Source organism: Ornithorhynchus anatinus, chromosome X3 (genome assembly GCF_004115215.2).
Source record: "Ornithorhynchus anatinus isolate Pmale09 chromosome X3, mOrnAna1.pri.v4, whole genome shotgun sequence".
Classification (NCBI taxonomy): domain Eukaryota; kingdom Metazoa; phylum Chordata; class Mammalia; order Monotremata; family Ornithorhynchidae; genus Ornithorhynchus; species Ornithorhynchus anatinus.
The window spans coordinates 23,957,023-23,978,585 of NC_041751.1; the positions used below are offsets into that span (position 1 = coordinate 23,957,023).

Consider the following 21,563-nt stretch of genomic DNA (forward strand, 5'->3'; position numbering starts at 1 on the left):
AACACCTGAACTCTTATATTTACTCCTTCTTCTTTGGGGTCTCTGCTTTTTTGTGTTCAGTTTTAGAAGGCACAGTTTGGGAAAGAAAGGGATGGGAGGTAGGGGAAATCAGGTGAAAAGATCCAGGTCTGGAAAAGTCATCCAGAGTTAAAAGTCAAATGCAATAACCCAGGGCACCTTTCCTGGAGAGGTACTCCCCTTTTCCTTTCCCCTCCATTCTCTCCACTCTCTATTAAACTTCTGTGAGGTGAGTATACAGCAAACTCAGAAGTTTTTTAAACTGAGGAAATAGTTACAGAGAGACACTCAAGGTCTCCCAAGGTAATGACCGAGCCAGGAAAAAAACACAACAACACTTCGTATCTCCTGCCTGCTCACAGATTTTTGGGGATCTCCTCACAGAATTGGGACCAGCAGTTATCCGGGAGCAGAATCACAGACTATTCAGAGGAGAACAACATAGCAGTGCCCTCCCCTGCTTAGTTTGGTTCTTAGGGAAGCAGCGTGGTTTAGTGGAAAGAGCCCGGGCTTGGGAGTCAGAGGACACGGGTTCTAATCCCGGCTCTGCCACTTGTCTGCTGTGTGACCTTGGACAAATCGCTTCACTTCTCTGGGCCTCAGTGACCTCAGCTGTAAAATGGGGAGGAAGACTGTGAGCCCCTTGTGGGACAACCTGATGACCCTGTATCCACCCCAGCGCTTAGAACAGTGCTCGGCACATAGTAAGCGCTTAACAAATACTATAATTAAAATAATAGTCTCAGGATATACCAGCAGCAACTCCGTAGCGTGAGTCATGAAGGCTGCAGGGAAACATATCAATTTTTGTTCTTCTTTTTAAAATGTGGTCATCTTGCCCTCTGGTGGCCAGTTAATAATAATAAAAAAAGCTTATCCAGACAATGCAGAGCAGAAGTGATTGCCAGTTGATTCTGCCCTGCCTTCCACTCTTTCCAGAAAAAGGAAAAGAATATGTGACATCATCATTGCACAGGGGAATGCCTGTGTCAAGTCAATTAGCCGGTTTAAAAAAGTTGAAAATTCGTGTTGACCCAGCATGAAGGGGGGGCAAAAAAAAGCCCAGGTGTCTTGGTGTGTGATGTGCGCGTGTCGTTGCCCCTCGTATCGAAAGAAGACACCACTGACAGGGTAATTCATCGACGTGTTTGTGTGTGTCTGAAAAGGATAATGCGGTATACACAGTCCCGGCCACAGTGGCTACACAAAAAAGTTGTCCCTTGTTATGTTGCTGAATATAATGCTTGCAGCGCCGGGTGCTATTTTCTCTTTTGTCTCCTTTCTTTTTTTCATTACAAAACTTTTGATCAAAGAGAACCACTCCCTTCCTGATGGCAGTGCACCATACAGGTTTCATTCAATAGTATTTATTGAGCGCTTACTATGTGCAGAGCACTGTACTAAGCGCTTGGGATGAACAAGTCGGCAACAGATAGAGACAGTCCCTGCCGTTTGACGGGCTTACAGTCTAATCGAGTCCTCAGCAACTGACTCCCAGTTCTCAGCTGGAATACAGCATTGCCTGGGAATTTGGTTTTTTTGGTTTTTTTAACCTTACCCTTAAAACATTTCCTCTGACTTCCTTGCTTTTGGTTTTCCAATTTTGGCTCGCCATACGGCAGCTGTTCGGGTATCCTACTGTCACTTATTCCTTGGTACTAACTAAAACTAGTTAAATGGCATTCCGACTCGAATAATTGCCCATTCCTTATCTAAAGAATCTTCTCGAGTATTAGAAATCATAGAATTTCTGGGTGAATACAGGTAAGAATTTTTCTTATTTTTTAAGGTCTCTTAGTAGTTCAGGCTCCTTGATTAAAATACTAATGAGTTCTGATAGGGCCCCAATTCAGTCAGCACGGTCTCTATCCATGCATGTTATATTCTCATTTAAGTCCCTAGAAATAGTAGGCAAACGGGAAGGATTAGTGACCTTGAAAACTGATGCTGTTACACTCTTACACTCCCAAAACACACCCAACCACACATACACAGAGCTAAATTCTCTGTCCACTAATGATGATGATAGAATTTACCATTAGAAATGACAGATGAGCCTCAATCCTGAGATTTAGGGAAGCAGCATGGTTTAGTGCCAAGAGCACAGGCTTGGGAGTCAGAGGTTGTGGGTTCTAATCCCAGCTCTGTCATTTATCAGCTGTGTGACTTTGGGCAGACCACTTAAATTCTCTGTGCTTCGGTTACCTCATCTGTAAAATGGGGATTAAGACTGTGAGCCCCACATAGGACAACCTGATTACCTTGTATCTACTTCAGCGCTTAGAACAGTGCTTGGCACATAGTAAGCACTTAACAGAATACCACCATTATTATTTCAGGACTGAGAACTCGCTCAGAGAAATTGGTTAGAGTGTCAGTGGACCTTGTAATGCCTTTAGCAGTCTCTCATCCTGTCAGTCATGTTTCCACTGGGGCAGAGAGTACAAGGAGTGAAGAGGTGGACAGGGTGGAGCACATTATGATGTGCATGCGTGGTCTTCATCCACTTAGCCACAAGCTAAAGACAATGAGGAATGGCTTTGCCTCTTAGAAATCAGCAGACAAAAAAGGATACATTGCTAGGATTTATGACAATTCTCCTGAGTCAAAGCTTCCACTTTTAGCTCCAAAGTCACTTGTTTAAACCTCAGCAGGAAAGGGGTCCTCAAAAGTGATTAGTAATCTCCAGATAAGTTTCAAATTCCATGGCCTGTGAAAAACTGTCACCTACCAACCTCCACCCAACAACTCCCTCTCACTATTCTCCATGGTTTAAGAGTAATAAAATGTAAGTAATGCGGCAGAAACATGGTCTGGTAGAAAGAGCATGGGTCGGGAAATTGGGTTCTAATCCCAGCTCAACCATTTGTTTGCTGTGTGACCTTGGGCAAGTCACTCAACTTCTCCATGCCTCAGTTATCTGTAAAATGGGGATTAAAACTGAGCCCCACGTGGGACACAGTGTCCAACCTGATTAGCTTGTATCCACCCCAGGGCTTAGGACAGTGTTTGGCACATAGTAAGTGCTTAAAAAGAATCATTAAAAGAAAATACAGCCAAATTCAGCTAGTGTGATCCAAAAACATTCAATTCTATGATAATACAACAAAAAGTAATGAAAATTTTAATTATTTTTGTTCTGATTTCTTTTAGCCTTAGCAACTTATTTCCTTTGGATCTGAGTCATGGGGATACATGCTATTTTGCATATTTGGTTTTACAGGAAGCAATATGAGGACTACCCAGAATACACATTTCAAGACATTCTGCACTGCTATTTAAATCTTTCCTTGCATCTCCATCTCTTTGCCATAAGAGCTGTGGCATAAGGGCATATACCCAATCCTTTATCTCTTAAAATTTCTCATGAGGAGAAATTGTTCTTGATCAAACTAATAAGCTCCAGGAAAAAGTCAACTTCTTATTCATTCAGTGGTATTTAAGGAATTAAAAACAGTATTCTCAATACTGTGTGTACAAAGTACTTTATTAAATGCTAGGAAAAATAACACACATATACTTCTCTAAACTGTAAGCTCCTTGTGGGCAGGGAATGTGTCTACCAAGTCTGTTGTATTGTACTCTCCTGAGTTCTTAGCATAGTGATCTGCACTGAGTAGGCTCTCAATAAGAATAAGGGGAGGAAGGTTTGTGATGACAAAGACGGGGAGATGAAACAGGAAAACCACATAAAAAGACAAGGACAACAATGTGTGCTGTAAGATGCAGAATGTTGTGGCTAAAGGAACAGCTTCATTATCCTCACCACTTAGGTAGGACTGTTCAGGTTTCCACAATCACAACAGCCACAGCCGAAGCTACAGCCATCCCACCCCCAATATTCTAAAAGTTCAGAAGGCATGCTGTCACTTCAATCTCACCCTACCATGCTGGAACAAGGCAGGAAGAGTGACTTTTCTTCCATGGAGTCACTTCGCAGCTTGTTGATGACAATCCTACTCTCCATACCAACCACCAGTGGCTAATATCCTGTAAGGATCGACACACATTTTAGCCATATTCAGTTTCCCTTTTGTCTGCCTGAAGGTTAACTCACCTTGGCAGCCTCTCTTTCCCCTGCATGAGATTTGTTATGAAAAGCCCTGTTGACACTCAAGGAGCTATTAAAACATGTCACTTGAATGATTTCCCATCATTCCTACTTATTCCAAAATGAAACAGGAACATGAGATGTCAAGGAAATGATTCTAATTCAAGATTTTTCTTCAATGCCTCAGTTTGCCTTCAAAACAAAGGTCATAGCAAAGAAACAGGTTGAGATTTACTCTCATTAATGTTGGAAGAGTGCTTTGAGATCCATATAAGTAAGTTTTGATGATTTAAAGTGCCAATATTTCTTTCCCAACAGTATTTTCTAGAACAAAAGTTCTCTCACTTACTTGGTACATTTCCTCTATCCCAACTTTCCCAGTCCTCCTCCATTTCAAACAAGTTTCATTAAATATCAAAACATTGAAGAATTCATTCTCTTCTGAGAGGTGAAAGAAAAACAAAATAAAGGAAACATCACCACTTGGTTCCAGACATTACACTTATAAATGGTTCTATGCTCTAGAACTTCTTTACTATATACAACTCAGTCCAGTATACAGATTTATGGTTTAGCTATTCCCTGAGCAAAGAGGCATAGAGAAACACAACTCTGCTATGCAGAAAAAATGAAATTAATTACCCACAAGGGAGTAAAACATCAAAACACTTTTCTACAACCCTAAGGATTGAATATTTTTAATCGAGAGGAAATATAAAAGCAGGAAGGCCAGAGGGGAAGACTTGATCTCCCTGGGCTGAGTGCGACACAAAAACTACTCAATCATATTTGCTTAAAATGCTGCATTATTGAGCAGTTTTGTTTAATGTTATCTTTTACGGAACGATTAAAGTAGTTTCTATGACATAGTCCAGGTAGAGAAAGCCTTCTCCTCTGGCCTTCGGAAATGTATCTTTCTAATAGACTCTAAGCTCCTCCTCTAGACTGTAAGCTCCTTGTGGGCAGGGAACATGTCTACCAACTTTGTTATACTGTGCTCTCCTAAGAGCTTAGTACAGGGCACTGCAGAGAGTAAGTGCTCAATAAATATAATTTGAAACGCATCTTGGAAAAAGTATTTTCATGCCTCTTCTGGGTCCCTTTCTCTTCTCAATTAACCCTCACTCCCATCAGGGAGCTAATCCCCTCCCACAGCTTTAACCACCACCTCTACACAGATGACTCCCAAATCTACCTCACTGGCCCCGACCTCTCATCTCCTCTGGAATCTTACATTTCTTCCTACCTCCAGAACATCTCTGTATGGATGGCCCACCGCCACCTCAAGCTCAACACGTCCAAAGCTGAACTCCTCATTTTCCTTCCCAAATCTTCTTTTCCAACTAACTTTCCCATCAGCAATAACACCACCATCCTACCTGCATCTCAAACCTTTATCCATGGAATTATCTCTGACTCCTCCCGCTCTTTCAAACCCCATATTTAGTCTGTCACCAAATCCTGTTGGTTCTTCCTCCACCACATTTCAAGAATCCAGCCTTTCTTCTCCCTGCAAACTGCTACCAAGTTGGTTTGGGAAATTGTCATAATCCAAATGAACTGCTGCTGATTTCCCTGCCTTGAGTCTTTCTCCCCTTCACTTTGCAGCCTAGATCATTTTTCTCAAACATTGTTCTGGGAACTAAACTGCCAAGGGTTCCTTATTCCTCTCTGCATCAAGCAGAAACTCCTGATCATTGGCTGTAAGGCACTCAATCAGTTCTCCCCGTACTTGTTTTCCTCTCTTCTCCCACTACACCCCAGCCAACTTGCTTCCTTCCCCTGTGCTTCTTTCCCACCTCTCCTACCTCCAACCTCTTGCTCACATCCTCCCACTTGTTTTGAACTATTTCCCGTTCACATCTGACAGTCCACTTTACGTAGCGGCTGGAGAGGTTAGTTCCAGCAGGAAGTCTGTGAGGACACTTTTAAAAAAATATTTCAATTAAAGGCACACTATTCAGGGCAATCTCAAAATCGTTGTGCAGTTTTTCAGCAAACTACACAGGTGCCTTATTCTTAGAATGAACCAAGGTTAAATCACAACAGATGCTAGAACGGTCTACTTGATTGAAGTGGTACATTTTTCTGAACAATATTAAATATGTTGAGATGTATGGGGCTGATTCCCAGAATTTGTTTTGTTAGAACACTTATTCCTTGCAATACGTCCACACAGACTTCTGATTATCTTGTAAATTTAGTAATAATATTAGTAGCAGCACTAATAGTATGACTATTAAACATGTACTGTATTCCTCTTTCAAATATCTATCTCTAATATCCCATTTTATCTTATTGGCCCTTTCATCAGATGAGACCTCACTCTCTATTCAGCTCTGCTTTTTCAGTCCATTCCCTGCCTTAAACGGTGATCGTATTTTACACTGAAAAGAGACCAAGGCTGACACCCAGGTTAGGGACTCTACCACATAGGATACTAGGGCCTGATTTCAGAAACCCTTACAACCGTTCAGATTTCCTCCCTGGGGGTCCATCCCATCTACTCGGTATGTTAAATTCTAAACTACCCTAGCACTCCTTATTACTGGTCATTTCCACCCCTGGATCCACGACAAATGGGCTTTACTTTGTAAGACTGTGTTTCTGACAGCCAAGTGGTGGGGGGGGACGGTGGGGGGACGTGGGGAGGAGAAGGTTACTTACCAGCTGTTTGGATCATGATGGTAACTGGCACTGAAATCCCAGGAGAGACAGTGGTGATGTTCACAGTGTAATTGGTACCCTGGCACAGATCTAAGCAAACCTCAGGAGCCTCACTCTCTGTGGTGAGATTAAACATCTCTTCATGAAGGAATTCTTTCTGATCCCAACATAGTCCTTGCACATTTATCTTTGAAAGGAAAAACATGGGGGAAAGATTCAGCTCACCAGAGGATTACAACGTTTAAAAACATACAATGGGAGAGTGGACATGTTTAGGGAAACCCATGGATTTTTGGGGGTCCAGTTTCCCTTCCGTAGCCTTGTGACATGCAAATCTATTGAACCCGAGGAGACAGCGTCTGAGCTTCTTAATGATGTACCTGACCGGAGTGCCTGATACAGCTTATACACTCTGAGAACAAGCAATAAATGTCGGTTGATTCCAATGAAATGTTATCTAGACCCCACAGGATCAGATTGTGTTACTTTCTATATGGCTAAACTCAATAAAACTATGTAAGCTATATAATAATAATTGTGGTACGTGTTAAGTTCTCTCTATGTGCTTACTGGGGCAGATACAAGTTAAGTTAGACACAGTCCCTATTCCATATGGGGCTCACAGTCCAAGAGGGAGTTCTTGAATCCCCATATTACAGATGAGGAAATGGAGGCACAGAGTAGTGATAGTCACACAGCAGATAAGTGGCAGAGACAGGAGTAGAACCCAGTTATTAGAAGACACTCCTGAAAGCAAAGCCCACAGTCCCGTCCACATAGTGTTGAACGTAATATTTGCAGCACCGGGTTTTCTCTTTGGCCTCCTCTTCTCTCTTTCCAGATGAAGCTTTTGCTCGAAAGAGCCACTCCCTTCTTGTTTTACTGTGTTCCTTAAAACATTTTCTCTGCCCTCCTGGCAATCGGTTTCCCAATTTCTGCTCTCTATATAGCAACAGTTTGGGTATCTGGCTGTTGCTCATTCTCACATTATTCCACCCATTGTAACCGGGTTAAAGTGAGCATGTCTTTGACACTAGGAAGCTGACTTCGTTGCAGAACTTCACGGCTGCGGTGCAGAAGGAAAAGATGCATCTACCTGGGGCAAAGGAAGTATATTGATTGGAATCCCCCAATTATCCCTAGAAATCGGACATCGGGAGTGTGCAGGGAACTAGAAGGGTTTCTCCTATCCAGGCTTGGATGTTCTGCATAGCTCCTGAACGGCTCCAAAATCCCCATTGTAGTGACATGTTAATAATAATGGTGGCACTTGTTAAGCACTCACAATGTACTAATCACTGTTCTAAGAACCGGGGTAGATACAAGATAATCAGATCTTTTGCCCCCCCCCCCTCCCCCGGGCATTGTCCTTAGCAATGTCACCCCTCTGCAATTCACCTATTAATTGCCACCCAAACCTGGCCCAGAAGTTACTGCATATCAACTAATGAATATGCTTGAAAACTCTTATCTTACTGTTGGGGAAGACAACGAAATCCCAGGAAACATTAGGAGAGGAGGGACTCTCAGATCATTCCTTGTCCAACAATAGCTGTATCTGTTGGCATTTCCCTCTCCCCCTTTATATTTTTAGATTGTGAGCCCCCACCAAGGAACAGGGACTATACCTTATTCCTACTTGTGTATTCTTTCCCGGTGTTTAGTACAGTGCTCTGCACCCAATAAGTGCTCAATAAATACTATTCCTCCTACTACAATTACAGTAGTTTCAGAGGCTGCTGAAAAGTTCCTCCAAAGATTCTCACAGACACAAGTCACCCGCTGTGGGCAGGGATTGTCTCTGTTGCTGAATCGTACTTCCCAAGTGCTTAGTACAGTGCTCTGCACTCAGTAAGCACTCAATAAATACGATTGAATGAATGAAAGTCACAGTTCCATTCTCTGACCACCCCATTCCATATCTCCCTCAAAGAGTAGTCAGTCAATCTTATTTATTGAGCGCTTACTGCTCAATAAAGCAACAAGAAGGGAGTGGCTCTTTTGAGCTAAAGCTTCATCTGGAAAGAGAGAAGAGGAGGCCAAAGAGAAAACCCGGTGCTGCAAATATTACCGGAGCTTGGGAGAGTACAATATAACAATAAACAGACACATTCTCTGCCCACAATGAGCTTAAAGTCTAGAAGGGGAGACAGACATTAATGTAAATAAATAATTCCAGATATATACATAAGTGCTGTGGGGCTGGGAGGGGGTGATGAATAAAGGGATCAGGTCAGGGTGATGCAGAAGGGAGTCAGAAAAGAGGAAAGGAGGGCTTAGTCAAAATATTGAAAGCCTTTTGCCCTTAAAAAAAAGTGAAATGATTTGTGACCCACAGAGAGGATCTTTGAGCCTGAATTTTCTTCTCTCTATGATAAAAATAATGACAGACTATGCTGACCTCCAGCTCAACTCAGCCTGCTCTCAGGGACAAACACTTTCCTAATTAGAAGAAGCAAAACAACCGTGCAACTCACCTTGAATTGACCTCATGTTTGAATAATGGATATGATAGGGGAACAAACCCTGATTTTTCAAAATACAAGAAGCACTGTGGCCTAGTAAAAAGGAGCAGAGGCCTGAGAGTCAGAGGACCTGGGTTCTAGTCCTGACTCTGCCACTTGTCTGTTGTGTGACCTTGGGCAAGTCTCTTCACTGCTTTGTGCCTCAGTTACCTCATCTGTAAAATGGGGATTAAAGCTGTAAGCCCCAAGTGGGACCTGGACTGTGTCCAACCTAATTATCCTGTATCTGCCTCAGTGCTTAGTACAGTGTCTGGCACATAGTAAGCATTTAAGTACCATAAAAATATTAAGTAGCAGTAAAATTGTGCAATGAAAGGAGACAGAATCTACCATGTCCTTCTTTAATTGGATTTAAATTCTAATGTTCTAACATTCTGCACACAGAGGGCGGGAAAAGAGTTATCGGACTTACCATATATACCTCCTTCCTGTCTGATCTTCTAGTACTTTTCCTCCATCTCACACAGGTGTAATTAAATACGGATACATCGCTGATTGCGGCCTTTCCTGGTGATTAAAGAAGGACAAATTAGTCAGAAAAGATCTCTCTTGGGAGTAGAAGAGAGAATTCCAAACTGTGATTAGTGCGGCAAGCCACTGGATGACACTGTTGTTCCAGAAAACTCATAAGGAGGGAAATCTGACACTGAGCCAGGGGCTGAAATATCCATCCGAATGTGAGTCATCCAAGTAAAACTCACTTCCTCTTCTCAGCCTACCTGATGACAAATCACCACACTTTTCTGCTTTGGGAATTTCTGAAAGCCAGGAGGCTGTGGGATGCTGCACTGCAGATGGAGGATTACCTAAATTATTCAGTCAATCAATAGTATTTATTGGGTATTTACTCAATGCAGAGCACTGTAGTAGAAGCTTGGAGGAATCCAGATAGAAAGGAAAGACATGACCCCTCCCCTCAAGGAACTAACAATCTAAGAGGGGAGATGGACACTAAAAGAAATTACAGGTAGGGGGAAGTCAAGGAGTTTTTTCCAGTTTGTTTCTGGTATCTAAACACTGAAAAATCCTCTTCCTCCAGAAATCTGTGCCTGTGGTCAGCCCAGGTTCTCTCTCTTCTTTCCTCTCCCCTCAATATCATCAATCTGTTCCGGGAATCAAAGCCACCACACTTATAGCCTCTCTAGCTAAATAAATAGGCTCAACAAGGGGTACTCAGTCATCCCTTTTAGCCCTCGTCTTTCTCGCCACCGACCCCTCATCCACACCACCCTTCTGGCCTGGAATTCCATCCCTCTTCATATCCTCCAGGCCACCACTTCCCCCACCTTCAAAGCCCTACTAAAATTCTATCTCCTTCAAGAGGCCTTCCCCGACTAACCTCTCATCTCTCTACCCTTTTCTCCTTTCTTTCTGCATCACCTGTGCAATCTTAGGGGGTCTGTAACCCCTAAGCACTTTGATGCCCAGCGCCCCCTCAGCCTCGCAGCACTTACGTATTTATCCTTACATTGCCATTTCCCCTATTTTAATGTCTATCTCTCCTGCTAGATTGTAAACTCTCTTTGTGGAGAGGGATCAGATCTACCGACTATGTTGTTTTGTAGTCCCCGAAACACTTAGTACAGAAAGTGCTCAATAAGTACACTGATTGATTGATAGATAGCCACTTCAGAGGCTTTTGTTTCGCATAACTCCATAGGCAGAAAATCTGTTATCCAGGTAGGGCTGGATGAGTCAGATTCTCTCAAAGCCTAAACTTTCAGTGGTGCCCAGCTTGTTTCCAGAGAGGAGTTGAGTGATTGACCAAGGTACTACTTAGTGCCTGGAGATGGAAGCTATTAAGTAGTGCCTTTGGGAGCCTGATGAGTTAATGCATCTATCAACAATGACGAACAACCAAAGAATAACAGGCACAAGCAGAATCTTACTCCTTTAAGCTATAAAAATTAATATCCTGCTGGTGGAAGGCACCAGACTACCAAACCCAGAGAATAGAGTGGACAGGTCAGAACACTGTCTAGAATTGGTCAGTTTTTTCACTCCACTCACATAGTAACCACAGTCATAGTATTTATTAACCTCCTACTGTACGAAAAGCACTGTACTAAATACCGGGAAGAAAATCTGCTGATGAGAATTAGCACGGTCCCTGTCCCTCAAGGACCTCACTGTCTAAGGATAAGGGTGGAGAGAGATTTGGCATCTGACACATAAGGAAAGATGAAACACTGAAACATAATAGCATAAAAGACAAGGGTAGTGAGAATTATGAAAAGAGCAATTGGGAACTGCGGGTAGCGGAGCAGGATTTTAGCCTCCTTGCAACCTCACAATCCAACATTCACAACAGTCCCAGCTGCAGGTTACAGTGGCAGCCACAGCAGAAGGCAGGGTAAGGGAGGACATAGCAAAGTCCTGAGTCCCGAGGGATTGCCGCTTCCCGATATTCTAAAGGATGAGACTGCCTTAATCAACCAGTGGTGTTTACTGAGCATTTGCTGTGAACAGAGCACTGTACTAAGCACTTGTGAGAGTACAATGCAACAGAGTTGATAGATACGATGCCTGCCCACAAGGCACTTACAATCTACAGGAGGCTTACTGCCTAACACGGCTGTTGTCTCTTCAACCTTTCCAGGCTGGAGCAGGGGCTGATGTCCTGATGTCATGGAAGCAGGACAGTTTCTCTCGTAGGCTGCAAGCCCAGGCAGTCTGGAGGCACAGGAAAGGGGCCTCACAATACTGCAGCTCAACTTGTCCAGAGTCCAATGGGCAAAACCAAAGTTTTCCTGACATTCAAACTTCGGGGAGGCCTCTCATCACCCTCTGCTTAGAATTAATAATGGTATTTGTTAAGCGCTTACTGTGTGCCGGACACTGTACTAAGCGCAAATCGAGTTGGACACAGTCCCTGTCCCCTGTGGGGCTCACAGTCTCAACCCTCATTTTACAGATGAGGCAACTGAGCCCCAGAGAAATGAAGTGACTTCCCCAAGGTCACACGGCAGACAGGTGGTGGAACCAGGATTAGAAACCAGGACTCTCTAACTCCCAGGCCCGTGCTCTATCCACTGGGCCAAATCTCCACATCCCCACTGACAAAGACCAGGATGGTGAATGGGGAAGATTGCTTGGCAGTCCAGGGGGTGGGAGGCTAGGGCGGGGAGTTTAAACCCCTCACAATCCCCTTGGCATAGGATAGGTCAAGCTTAGGTGGCAACTTCTCATTTTCAGAGAAAGGGAAAAGCCGAAGTGAGGTTTCAAGGAGATGGGGTTCTAGAGCTTTCCAAGAGAAGGAAAGAGACAGAGAGATATGCAGGGGAAACAGAGAGACACCCAGAGTAAAACAAATCAAGCACAGAGGGGTAGGTGTAAGATAAACAGAGACAGACAGGGGATCAGGCAACCTACTGCTCCCTAGCAAAACTCCTGCTCCCTGTGAAGGGAGGGCAAGACCCCGCATGCTGCCTAGGTGAACCAGACAACATCACAAACCCCTCCATCTGTTAAAAGCTGAATGAGAATGTCTCAGTGGCCTTCACTGGGGTGGTCTTTGGGCTCCTTCAGTGACCGGCAGGCAGAGGAAAGCCTTTCAGCGGGGTTCAAGGAGGCTTATGCGAAAGGCTGGAGCACACGGCAATATTATTATAGTACTTGTTAAGCACTTACTATGTGCCATACCAACAATATAGCAGAGTTGGTAGACATGTTCCCTGCCCACAAGAAGCTTACAGTCTAGAGGGGATTCAGATTTTAGTCCCAGTTCGGCCACTGGTCTGCTGGGTGACCTTAGGCAACTCACTTAATCTCACTGGTCCTCAGTTTCCTCATCAATAAAATGGGTGTAAGATGCACTGTGAGCCCCTAGTCTGATATAATAGTCTTCTATCTACCCCCAGCAAGTAGAGGCCTGTCCATTCCACTCCATGCCTAGCTTGGGCAGTAGCTAGCGAGTGGAAGGCCATCTGCTACAAGTCAAAAGTCACCTGTGCCGGGCAGCAGCAGAAGCATGGGAGAGAGCCGAGGGCAGAGACTCAAGTTTACTGCGCAGAAGGATTTTTACCAAGAAATCTCTAATGGATCCACTACCAGAGCAATTGCTGATGGAGGCGGGGTGTTCTGGGAGAGACAGTGTCCATGGTGTCGCTATGGGTCGGAGACGACTCGTCGGCGTAAGACATATCTACCCCGGAGTAGGGCACAGTGCTAGGCATATAGTAAGTGCTTAAAAAGCACCATTATTGTCATTATTCTCAAAGGGAGCAGGGAACAATAAGCCCTATATTTTATGGGTCATCCCTTTTTCAGCCAATTTAATCGTAATGATAATCATATATATTGGGAGCTTACTGAGTGCATACCACTATAATAATCTCCTGGGAGATAAAGCAGAAACCCAAGGCAATTTGTCTTCACATGTCCTAGGTCCTGTATGAAATCAGTATGGGATGCACTTTGTCTCACAATTTTTTTTTTTTAAATAAAATTAATGGGTCTGTGTGGAGTCAGTTCTGCCTCCGACTTTGAAGCTTATGTTCCGCAGAACTCTTAACATATCATAAATGCACCATTATCTAAGCCGCAATTCTCCCTGCCTTCTGGAAAACCTAGTGAAATTGCCACTTGAGGGAGAAGAGAGGGAAGAGAGGAGGAGGATGTTCGAGATTTCAGATTGTTCTGTTTCATTTATAAGTTATTGTTTTTAGTCATACATTCTTATTGTTTTATGTATCTGGCTTCCCTTTCTTAGACGTGAACCCCATATCTGATCTATCTCATATTTTCTGCCGCACTAATATATAGTACGTACTGGTAAATGCTGTTACTATTATTACTGCTATTATTACTACTACTACTATTAATAATAATTGGGATATTTCATTCAATCATATTTATGGAGCACTTACTGTGTGCAAAGCTCTGCACTAAGCACTTGGGAGAGTATAATACAAGAGTACAATACCACAACAAATAGACATCCCCTGCCCTAAACGAGCTCACAGTCTATTTGTTAAGAGCTTACTATGTGTCAAGAGCTGTACTAAGTGCTGGGGTAAATACAAGATGATAGGTCCCACAGTCAAAGTAGGAGGGAGAACTGGTATTGAATCTCCATTTTGCAGGTAAGGGAACTGAGGCACAGAGAAGTGAATAATAATAATAATAATAATAATGATGATGACAATAGTATTTGTTAAGCCCTTACTATGTGCCAAGCACTGTTCTAAGCTCCGGGGTAGTTAGAAGGTAATCAGGTTGTCCCACATGGGGCTCACAGTCTTAATCCCCATTTTACAGATGAGGTAACTGGGGCACAGAGAAGTTAAGCGGCTTGCCCAAGGTCACACAGCAGACAGGTGGTGGAGCCGGGATTAGAACCCACGTCTTCTGACTCCCAAGCCCGGGCTCTTTCCAGAAACTCTTCCGATACATCCAAGGGAAGAATGAAAAAGGTAAACACAGGCAGGTTGAGCCCCGGGAGGCTTCAGGGCAGTTCAAACGACTTTTCTAGCTCCTTCTGCTGACTGGAGCCCATCACGAGCAGAAAGTTATTTCGTTTTCTCCCCACACAACTCTACTTCCCAGGAGTGACTCGCCCATGGCCATACAGCAGATAAGTGGCACGGCGGGAAGTAGAACCCAGGTCCTCTGACTCCCAAACCCATGCTAACTATTACTACTACGACTATTATTACGACGACTACTATTATCACTTCTACTGGAAGGTACAAGGCAGAAGCCATAGGTCAAATTCTAGCAGTGGGAACGTCACTAACAACCCACACTTAAGGCTACTGAAAGGCTATTTACCAGGCTCCTCTAATTTAGAAAAAGAAGTTTAGAAGCAAAATGGTCTCAGTTCCCATTTCACTTTGAAAGAGAGGGAGTTCATCCTCCCGGAGCTCGGCTGTTACCTCTCCGAGCGTTTTTTCAAAACAAGAATATGCCACCACATCTAGCTTCTCCTCTGAAAAGTGGTTAAAATGAACAGCCAACAATATTTGGATTCACTCCTTTCCTCAGGAAAAACAAACATTAGCATTTTCTTCCCCATCTCCCCTATTGCTTTTTCACTGTAACAACTGCAAATGACACAGTGCAGATACCATCTGCTACAAGCTTGTGCCATTCATTCTCAAGAAGGAGAACCAGAATTCCAGAAAACAATACAGCATTTCAAAGACAGTTTAAGCACTTATATAGGGTGACGGAGAGATGGCAGTAATATTTTCTCTGACCCTAATCTTAAAGAACCAATTGTATCCATGTTTTACTATCAAAAAGAAAGCAGAGCTGTGGGAGTACAAATATGCATATCCCTTATAACTTCCTTTTTTTCTTCGGCTCAAATGTTGTTTGATTGATATGGAGCAGTGACTGTGAGGGAGACAGCTATACCCATACAGCAGCCGATGTGGCTGAGCATCTTAAAAGATCTTTCAGTAGACATCATTATCTTGTTAAGAGACAGGCGCTAATTATGCAACGTGACTGGATCGAGCAGAGACGGTGAATGCTCCCTGTTTCAGCCAAGGTATTACTGTTAGGAACGCCAGTGTAGTAATCATCAATCTTATACTTATTAACTAAGGTTATAAACATAAAGAGCAAAATTAACTCCTCTGAATAAAAGCCAGGAGTAGTCTTACCAAATGTGAATCACATCTCTTTGATCTAAGAGAAACTGGCTTACCAAACCCAGAGTCCCTGCCAGGATTTTCCCAGATGACTACAGCAGTTACCCAATATTCAGGTGTCTGGAGTTACCGGTCTGAAGTGGTCTTTTATAAAATAATTCAGATATATTAGCTCTTTGATGGCGTACAACTCCTAGACAAGATGGGGAAACTAGTATTGCTGAATAATAACTGAGGTGATTTTTAAGCGGTTATTCTGTGCCAAGCACTGTACTAAGTACGGCGGAAGATACAAAATAATCAGGTTGGACATAGCCCCCAACCTGCATGGGCCTCCTAATCTAAGTACAAAGAAGAACAGTTCTTGAATCTCCATTTTACAGATGAGGAAACTGAAGCAAAGTTGAGTGACTTGTCCAAGGTCAACCGATCAATAAATCATATCTATTGAGTGCTCACTGTGTGCAGAGCACTGTACCAAGGGCTTGGGAGAGTACAGTATAACAGAATTAGTCAACTCTTTCCCTGCCCACAACGAGCTTAGGGTCTAGAGGGTGAAATAGACATTAAAATAAATTATGAATAGATACATAAGTGCTGTGGGGCTGAAGGTGGAGAGAATACAGGGTACAAATCCAAGTGCAAGGAGTGTGAGAAAAGGGAATGAGGATTTAGTTAGGGAAAGCCTCTTGGAGGAAATGTGCTTTTAATAAGGCTTTTAGAATGGGGAGAGTGATCATCTGTTGAATATGTAGAGGGAGGGACTTCTCTCCCCTCTCTCTCCTACCAGTCCTCTCCAAACTCCTTGAGCGAGTTGTCTACAGCAGCTGCCTCAAATTCCTCTCCTCCAATTCTCTCCTTGACCCCCTCCAATCTGGCTTCCATCCCTTCACTCCACAAAAACCGCCTTCTCAGAGGTCACTAATGGTCTCCTCCTTGCCCAATCCGATGGCCTCTACTCCACCCTAATCCTCCTCAACCACTCAGCTGCCTTTGACCCTGTCAACTATCCCCTTCTCCTGGAAGCATTATCCAACCTGTCAGCTCAACCTTCACAACATCGCTAAAAATCCACCCTTTCCTCTCCATCCAAACTGCTACCATGTTATTACAAGCTGACAGCGTGGCTCAGTGGAAAGAGCCCGGGCTTGGGAGGCAGAGGTCATGGGTTCGAATCCCAGCTCTGCCACTTGTCAGCTGTGTGACTATGGGCAAGTCACTTAACTTCTCTGTGCCTCAGTTACCTCATCTGTAAAATGGGGATTAACTGTGAGCCTCACGTGGGACAACCTGATTACCATGTATCTACCCCAGTGCTTAGAACAGTGCTCTGCACCTAGTAAGCGCTTAACAAATACCAACATTATTACAAGCATTTATCCTATCCCGCCTTGATTACTCTATCAGCCTCCTTGCTGACCTCCCTGCCTCCTGCCCCTCCTCAGTCCAGTCCATACTTCACTCTGCGGCCTGGATCATTTTTCTATAAAAACATTCAGGCCGTGTTTCTCCACTCCTCAAGGAACTCCAGTGGTTGCCTATCCGCCTCCGCATCAAACAGAAACTCTTTACCATGGGCTTTTAAGTACTTAATCGCTCTGCTCCCTCCTACCTCACCACACTCCTCTTCTACTACAACCCAGCCCACACACTTCGCTCCTCTAATACTAACCTTCTCACTGTGCCTCGATCTCATCTATTTCACTGCTGACCTCTCGCCCACGTTTTGCCTCTGGCCTGTAACGCCATCCCTCTTCATATCTGACAGATAATTACTCTCCCCTGGCTTCAAAGCATTATTGAAGGCACATCTCCTCCAAGAGGTCTTCTCTGACTAAGCCCTCTTTTCCTTTTCTTCCACTCCCTTTTGCGTCGCCCTGACTTGCTCCCTTTATTCACCCCCATCCCAGCTCCACAGCACTTATGTTTGTATCTGGAATTTTATTTATTTATAATAATGTCTGTCTCCCCTCTAGACTGTAAGCTCGTTGTGGGCAGGGAACGTGTCTGTTATATTGCTATATAGTACTCTCCCAAGCACTTACTACAGTGCTCTGCACACAGTAAGTGCTCAGTAAATAATGATCGACTGTCTGAGTCAGAAGCTCCCATGACTTGTTAGAGACCTGAGTTGAACGAAGCTTGGCAGCAATCAATCAATGGTAATATTGAGTCCTCACTGTGTGCAGAGTACTATAGTAAGCACTTGGGAGAGTACAATGCAACAGACTTGGTAGACACCATCTTTGCTCACAAGGAACTTACAATCTAACTGGGGAGTTAGATATTAATAATAATGTTGGTATTTGTTAAGCGCTTACTATGTGCAGAGCACTGTTCTAAGCGCTGGGGTAGATACACGGTAATCAGGTTGTCCCACGTGAGGCTCACAGTTAATCCCCATTTTACAGATGAGGTAACTGAGGCACAGAGAAGTGAAGTGACTTGCCCACAGTCACACAGCTGACAAGTGGCAGAGCCGGGAGTCGAACCCATGACCTCTGACTCCGAAGCCCAGGCTCTTATAAATTATAGGTAGGGGAAGCGATAAGGACATGGACATAAATGCTGTTGGGGTGGGGGAGACGTGTCACAGTACTTAGAGATACAGACCAACATGCGTAGGTGATGGAGAAGGGAAGGAAAATAGTATAGGGTGTGAGAGATTAGTCAGGGATTAGCTGCAGGTGAAACTGTGAGCCCCACCTGGGACAGGGACTGTGACCAACCCGATCTGCTTGTAATAATAATGATAATAATGATGGCATTTGTTAAGCACTTATTACTTACTATCCCCACTGGGGAGGGGGGATATAAGGTGATCAGGTTGCCCCATGTGGGGCTCACAGTCTTAATCCCCATTGTACAGATGAGGTAACTGAGGCACAGAGAAGTGAAGTGAATTGCCGAAAGTCACACAGCTGACAAGTGGCGGAGCCGGCATTAGAACCCGTGACCTCTGACTCCCAAGCCCTTGCTCTTTCTACTGCTTCCCTTATATCCTTTGTATCCACCCCAGCGCTTAGTACAGTGCCTGGCACATAGTAAGTGCTTAACAAATACTGTTATTATTATGCTTAGCAACCATTCTGGCAGCTGCATTTTTAGGGTCCCCCATTGTAGGAGCTGAAAAAATAATAGTATTTTTCCAGTGAGATTTGGGAGATAAGGTATAAATTGGTAGGTGATAGGATTTAAAGATAAAACAAGGTGGAAAGTGACTGTGTCAAAGCTGACAGGGTGGGTGGGAAACTGTAAACACCGATTACAAAGGAACACCTTTGATGATATTAGTACTCCTTGCCTAAGCCTTTTTTCATTTTATTATTGTTTTTGTCAAACTTCATAGGCATTTATTAATCCTTTCCCTCTCCAGCCCAGGGCCCAGCCTGGACTGGCTCCCAGCACCCCATTCTTGAGACAGAAACCCAGTGTGGAGTCAGAGCAGAAAGTATGACAGCTGCAACAGGACCAAGTTAAATGCGTCTCTCTGGTGTCTCTTCGCTCTTCCTCCTTTAAAAATCTGGAAGCAGTGTGACCTGCTGGAAAGAGCACAGGCTGGGGAGGCAGAAGACCTGGGTTCGAATCCAGGTTCTACCACTTGCCTACTGTGTGACCTTAACTGCTCTATGCCTCAGTTCCCTTATCTGTAAGATGGGGATTCAGTACCTGTTCTCCCTTTGACTTTGAGCCTTTTGTGAGACAGGGACTGTGTCCAACTTGATTATCTTCTCCCCCTCTAGACTATAAGCTCATTATGGGCAGGGAGCGTGTCTGCTAATTCTGTTGTATTTTACTCTCCCAAGCATCTAGCACAGCATACGGCACATAGTAAGTGCTCAAGAAATACCACTGATTGATTGATGTACCACAGCACTTAGTACAATGCCTGGCACATAATAGGCACTTAAAGACCACAATTATTTTCATCTGCTGGGTGACCTTGTCAAATCACTTAACTTCTCTGGGCCTCAGTTTTCTTAAAAGTAAAGTAGGGATTGGATCACTCTCTCCGACTTAGACTGAGAACCCTACGTGTGTCTGGCCTGATTATTTTATATCTACTACAGTGCTGCGCATATAAGTGCTTAACAAATACCACAATTATTATTATCTCCTGGGTCTTGGCATCATCAATTTCCTGGCTTTTTGTCCCACCCCCTACAAGAGCAGTCCCCCGGAAAAGTCGGCATCCAATGCAAAGGGACAACTGTCGCTGTCACTCTCATGACAGTGAAAAATTGGGGATAAACAATTCAATCTAGTTTGTCCCTAAACATCAAAGTATAGAGAAAAAGAGAGATAGGCCTGGGAGGAGAGGATAACAGAGAAAAGAGAATTTAGAGGATGGGGGAGGAGAGAGGAAAAAAAAAAAGGATGGGAGGGGAAGAAATCCGAGCAAGCATCCACAGAAAGAAGTATTCCAAATACAGATCCAGAAGCTACCGTCATCAGAGAAAAATATGCTTTGCTCCAAGCTTGAACTACAGAACAATTGCCCAAATAATTGGCTGAAATGAAATTTAACTGAAAATCTGGAATGAGTCCGTGGAAGAACCATTACAGAATAATCATAACAATCTGTGAGATTAGTCCTTCTTTGGCTTTCTTTCTTCAAATCCAAGATGTGGAAAGAACCAGTGAAAACAGTTGCAGCTGGAGTCCCAGCCTCGCTAAAGGTGGCACTGATGATGATCATTATAATTAGCAGTTCCAAAACATGTTTGTGCTTCAAAAACGCTTGACAAGCATCAACTAATTAATATGTCACTATCCCCCATGCAGCTCCGCCAGTCTTAAGCACAGAGCATGACTACTCTCTGAATCCCAGTGAATTCTAGAGGAAGCTGAAGCAGTCATCGCTGTTCCCACATGAGCAGCTGCCTGGGCTCCAAAGACCACACTGAAGAAGTCGGAGGTAGGAGCAGAGCCGAGGATATCCAGCTCTCTAATCAGGGCTCGCTTAGGACACTTGACGGAGTTGGGGTTGGAGAAAAGGGGGTAGTCCCCTTCCCTTCCCCAAGATAGCATGTAATGGAATAAAAGTAATGATGGTATTTGTTAAGCACTTCCTATGTGCCAGGCACTGTATTAAGCGCTGGGGTGGATACAGTCCCTGTCCTGGATGGGGCTCACAGGCTTAATCCCCATTTTATAGATGAGGTAACTGAGGCCCAGAGAAGTTAAGTGACTTGTCCAAGGTCACACAGCAGACAAGTGGTAGAATCGGGATTAGAACCCAGGACCTTCTGACTCCCAGGCCCGTGCTCTAGCCACTATGCCATGCTGCTTCCCAAGTTCTCTCAAGTCCAACTGAATTTCTCTGGGGAGGCCACAGATCCTCCCTCTTTTGCTCCAGTGTCACCGCAACCCGCTCCCAGATGCCAGGCACAGCTTCCGACTTCAGTCCGTACCTTTAAAGCACTTGGCACTCACCATCAAACAACTGTATTTATTGAGAGCTTACTATGTGCAGAGCGCTGAACTAAGCGCTTGGGACAGTACGAGAGAGTTGGTAGACACCTTCCCTGTCCACAATGAGCTCACAATCTAGAGGCGGAGATAGACATTAATATAAATATATTATTTAAGTGCCCTACAGCACTTATGTACATATCTGGAATTTCTTTTAATGTCTGTTACCCTCTCTAGACTAAGCTCCTTGTGGGCAGGGAATGTTTCTTCCAACTGTGCTCATGGTAA

At 44.0% G+C, this 21,563-nt stretch overlaps 1 protein-coding gene across 2 annotated transcripts in view; it reads right to left on the minus strand.

Moving 5' to 3' along the window:
- The window catches only part of SUSD1 (sushi domain containing 1), a 145,863-nt gene that overhangs the window by 71,915 nt on the left and 52,385 nt on the right, over positions 1–21,563 (minus strand). For both annotated transcript variants that reach the window (XM_039910667.1, XM_029053619.2), the window contains exons 9-11: positions 9,674–9,768; positions 6,737–6,923; positions 4,419–4,510 (exon numbers count right to left, since the gene is read on the minus strand). In XM_039910667.1, the coding sequence (XP_039766601.1) occupies positions 4,419–4,510; positions 6,737–6,923; positions 9,674–9,768 (374 nt within the window). The remainder of the gene's footprint in view (positions 1–4,418; positions 4,511–6,736; positions 6,924–9,673; positions 9,769–21,563) is intronic.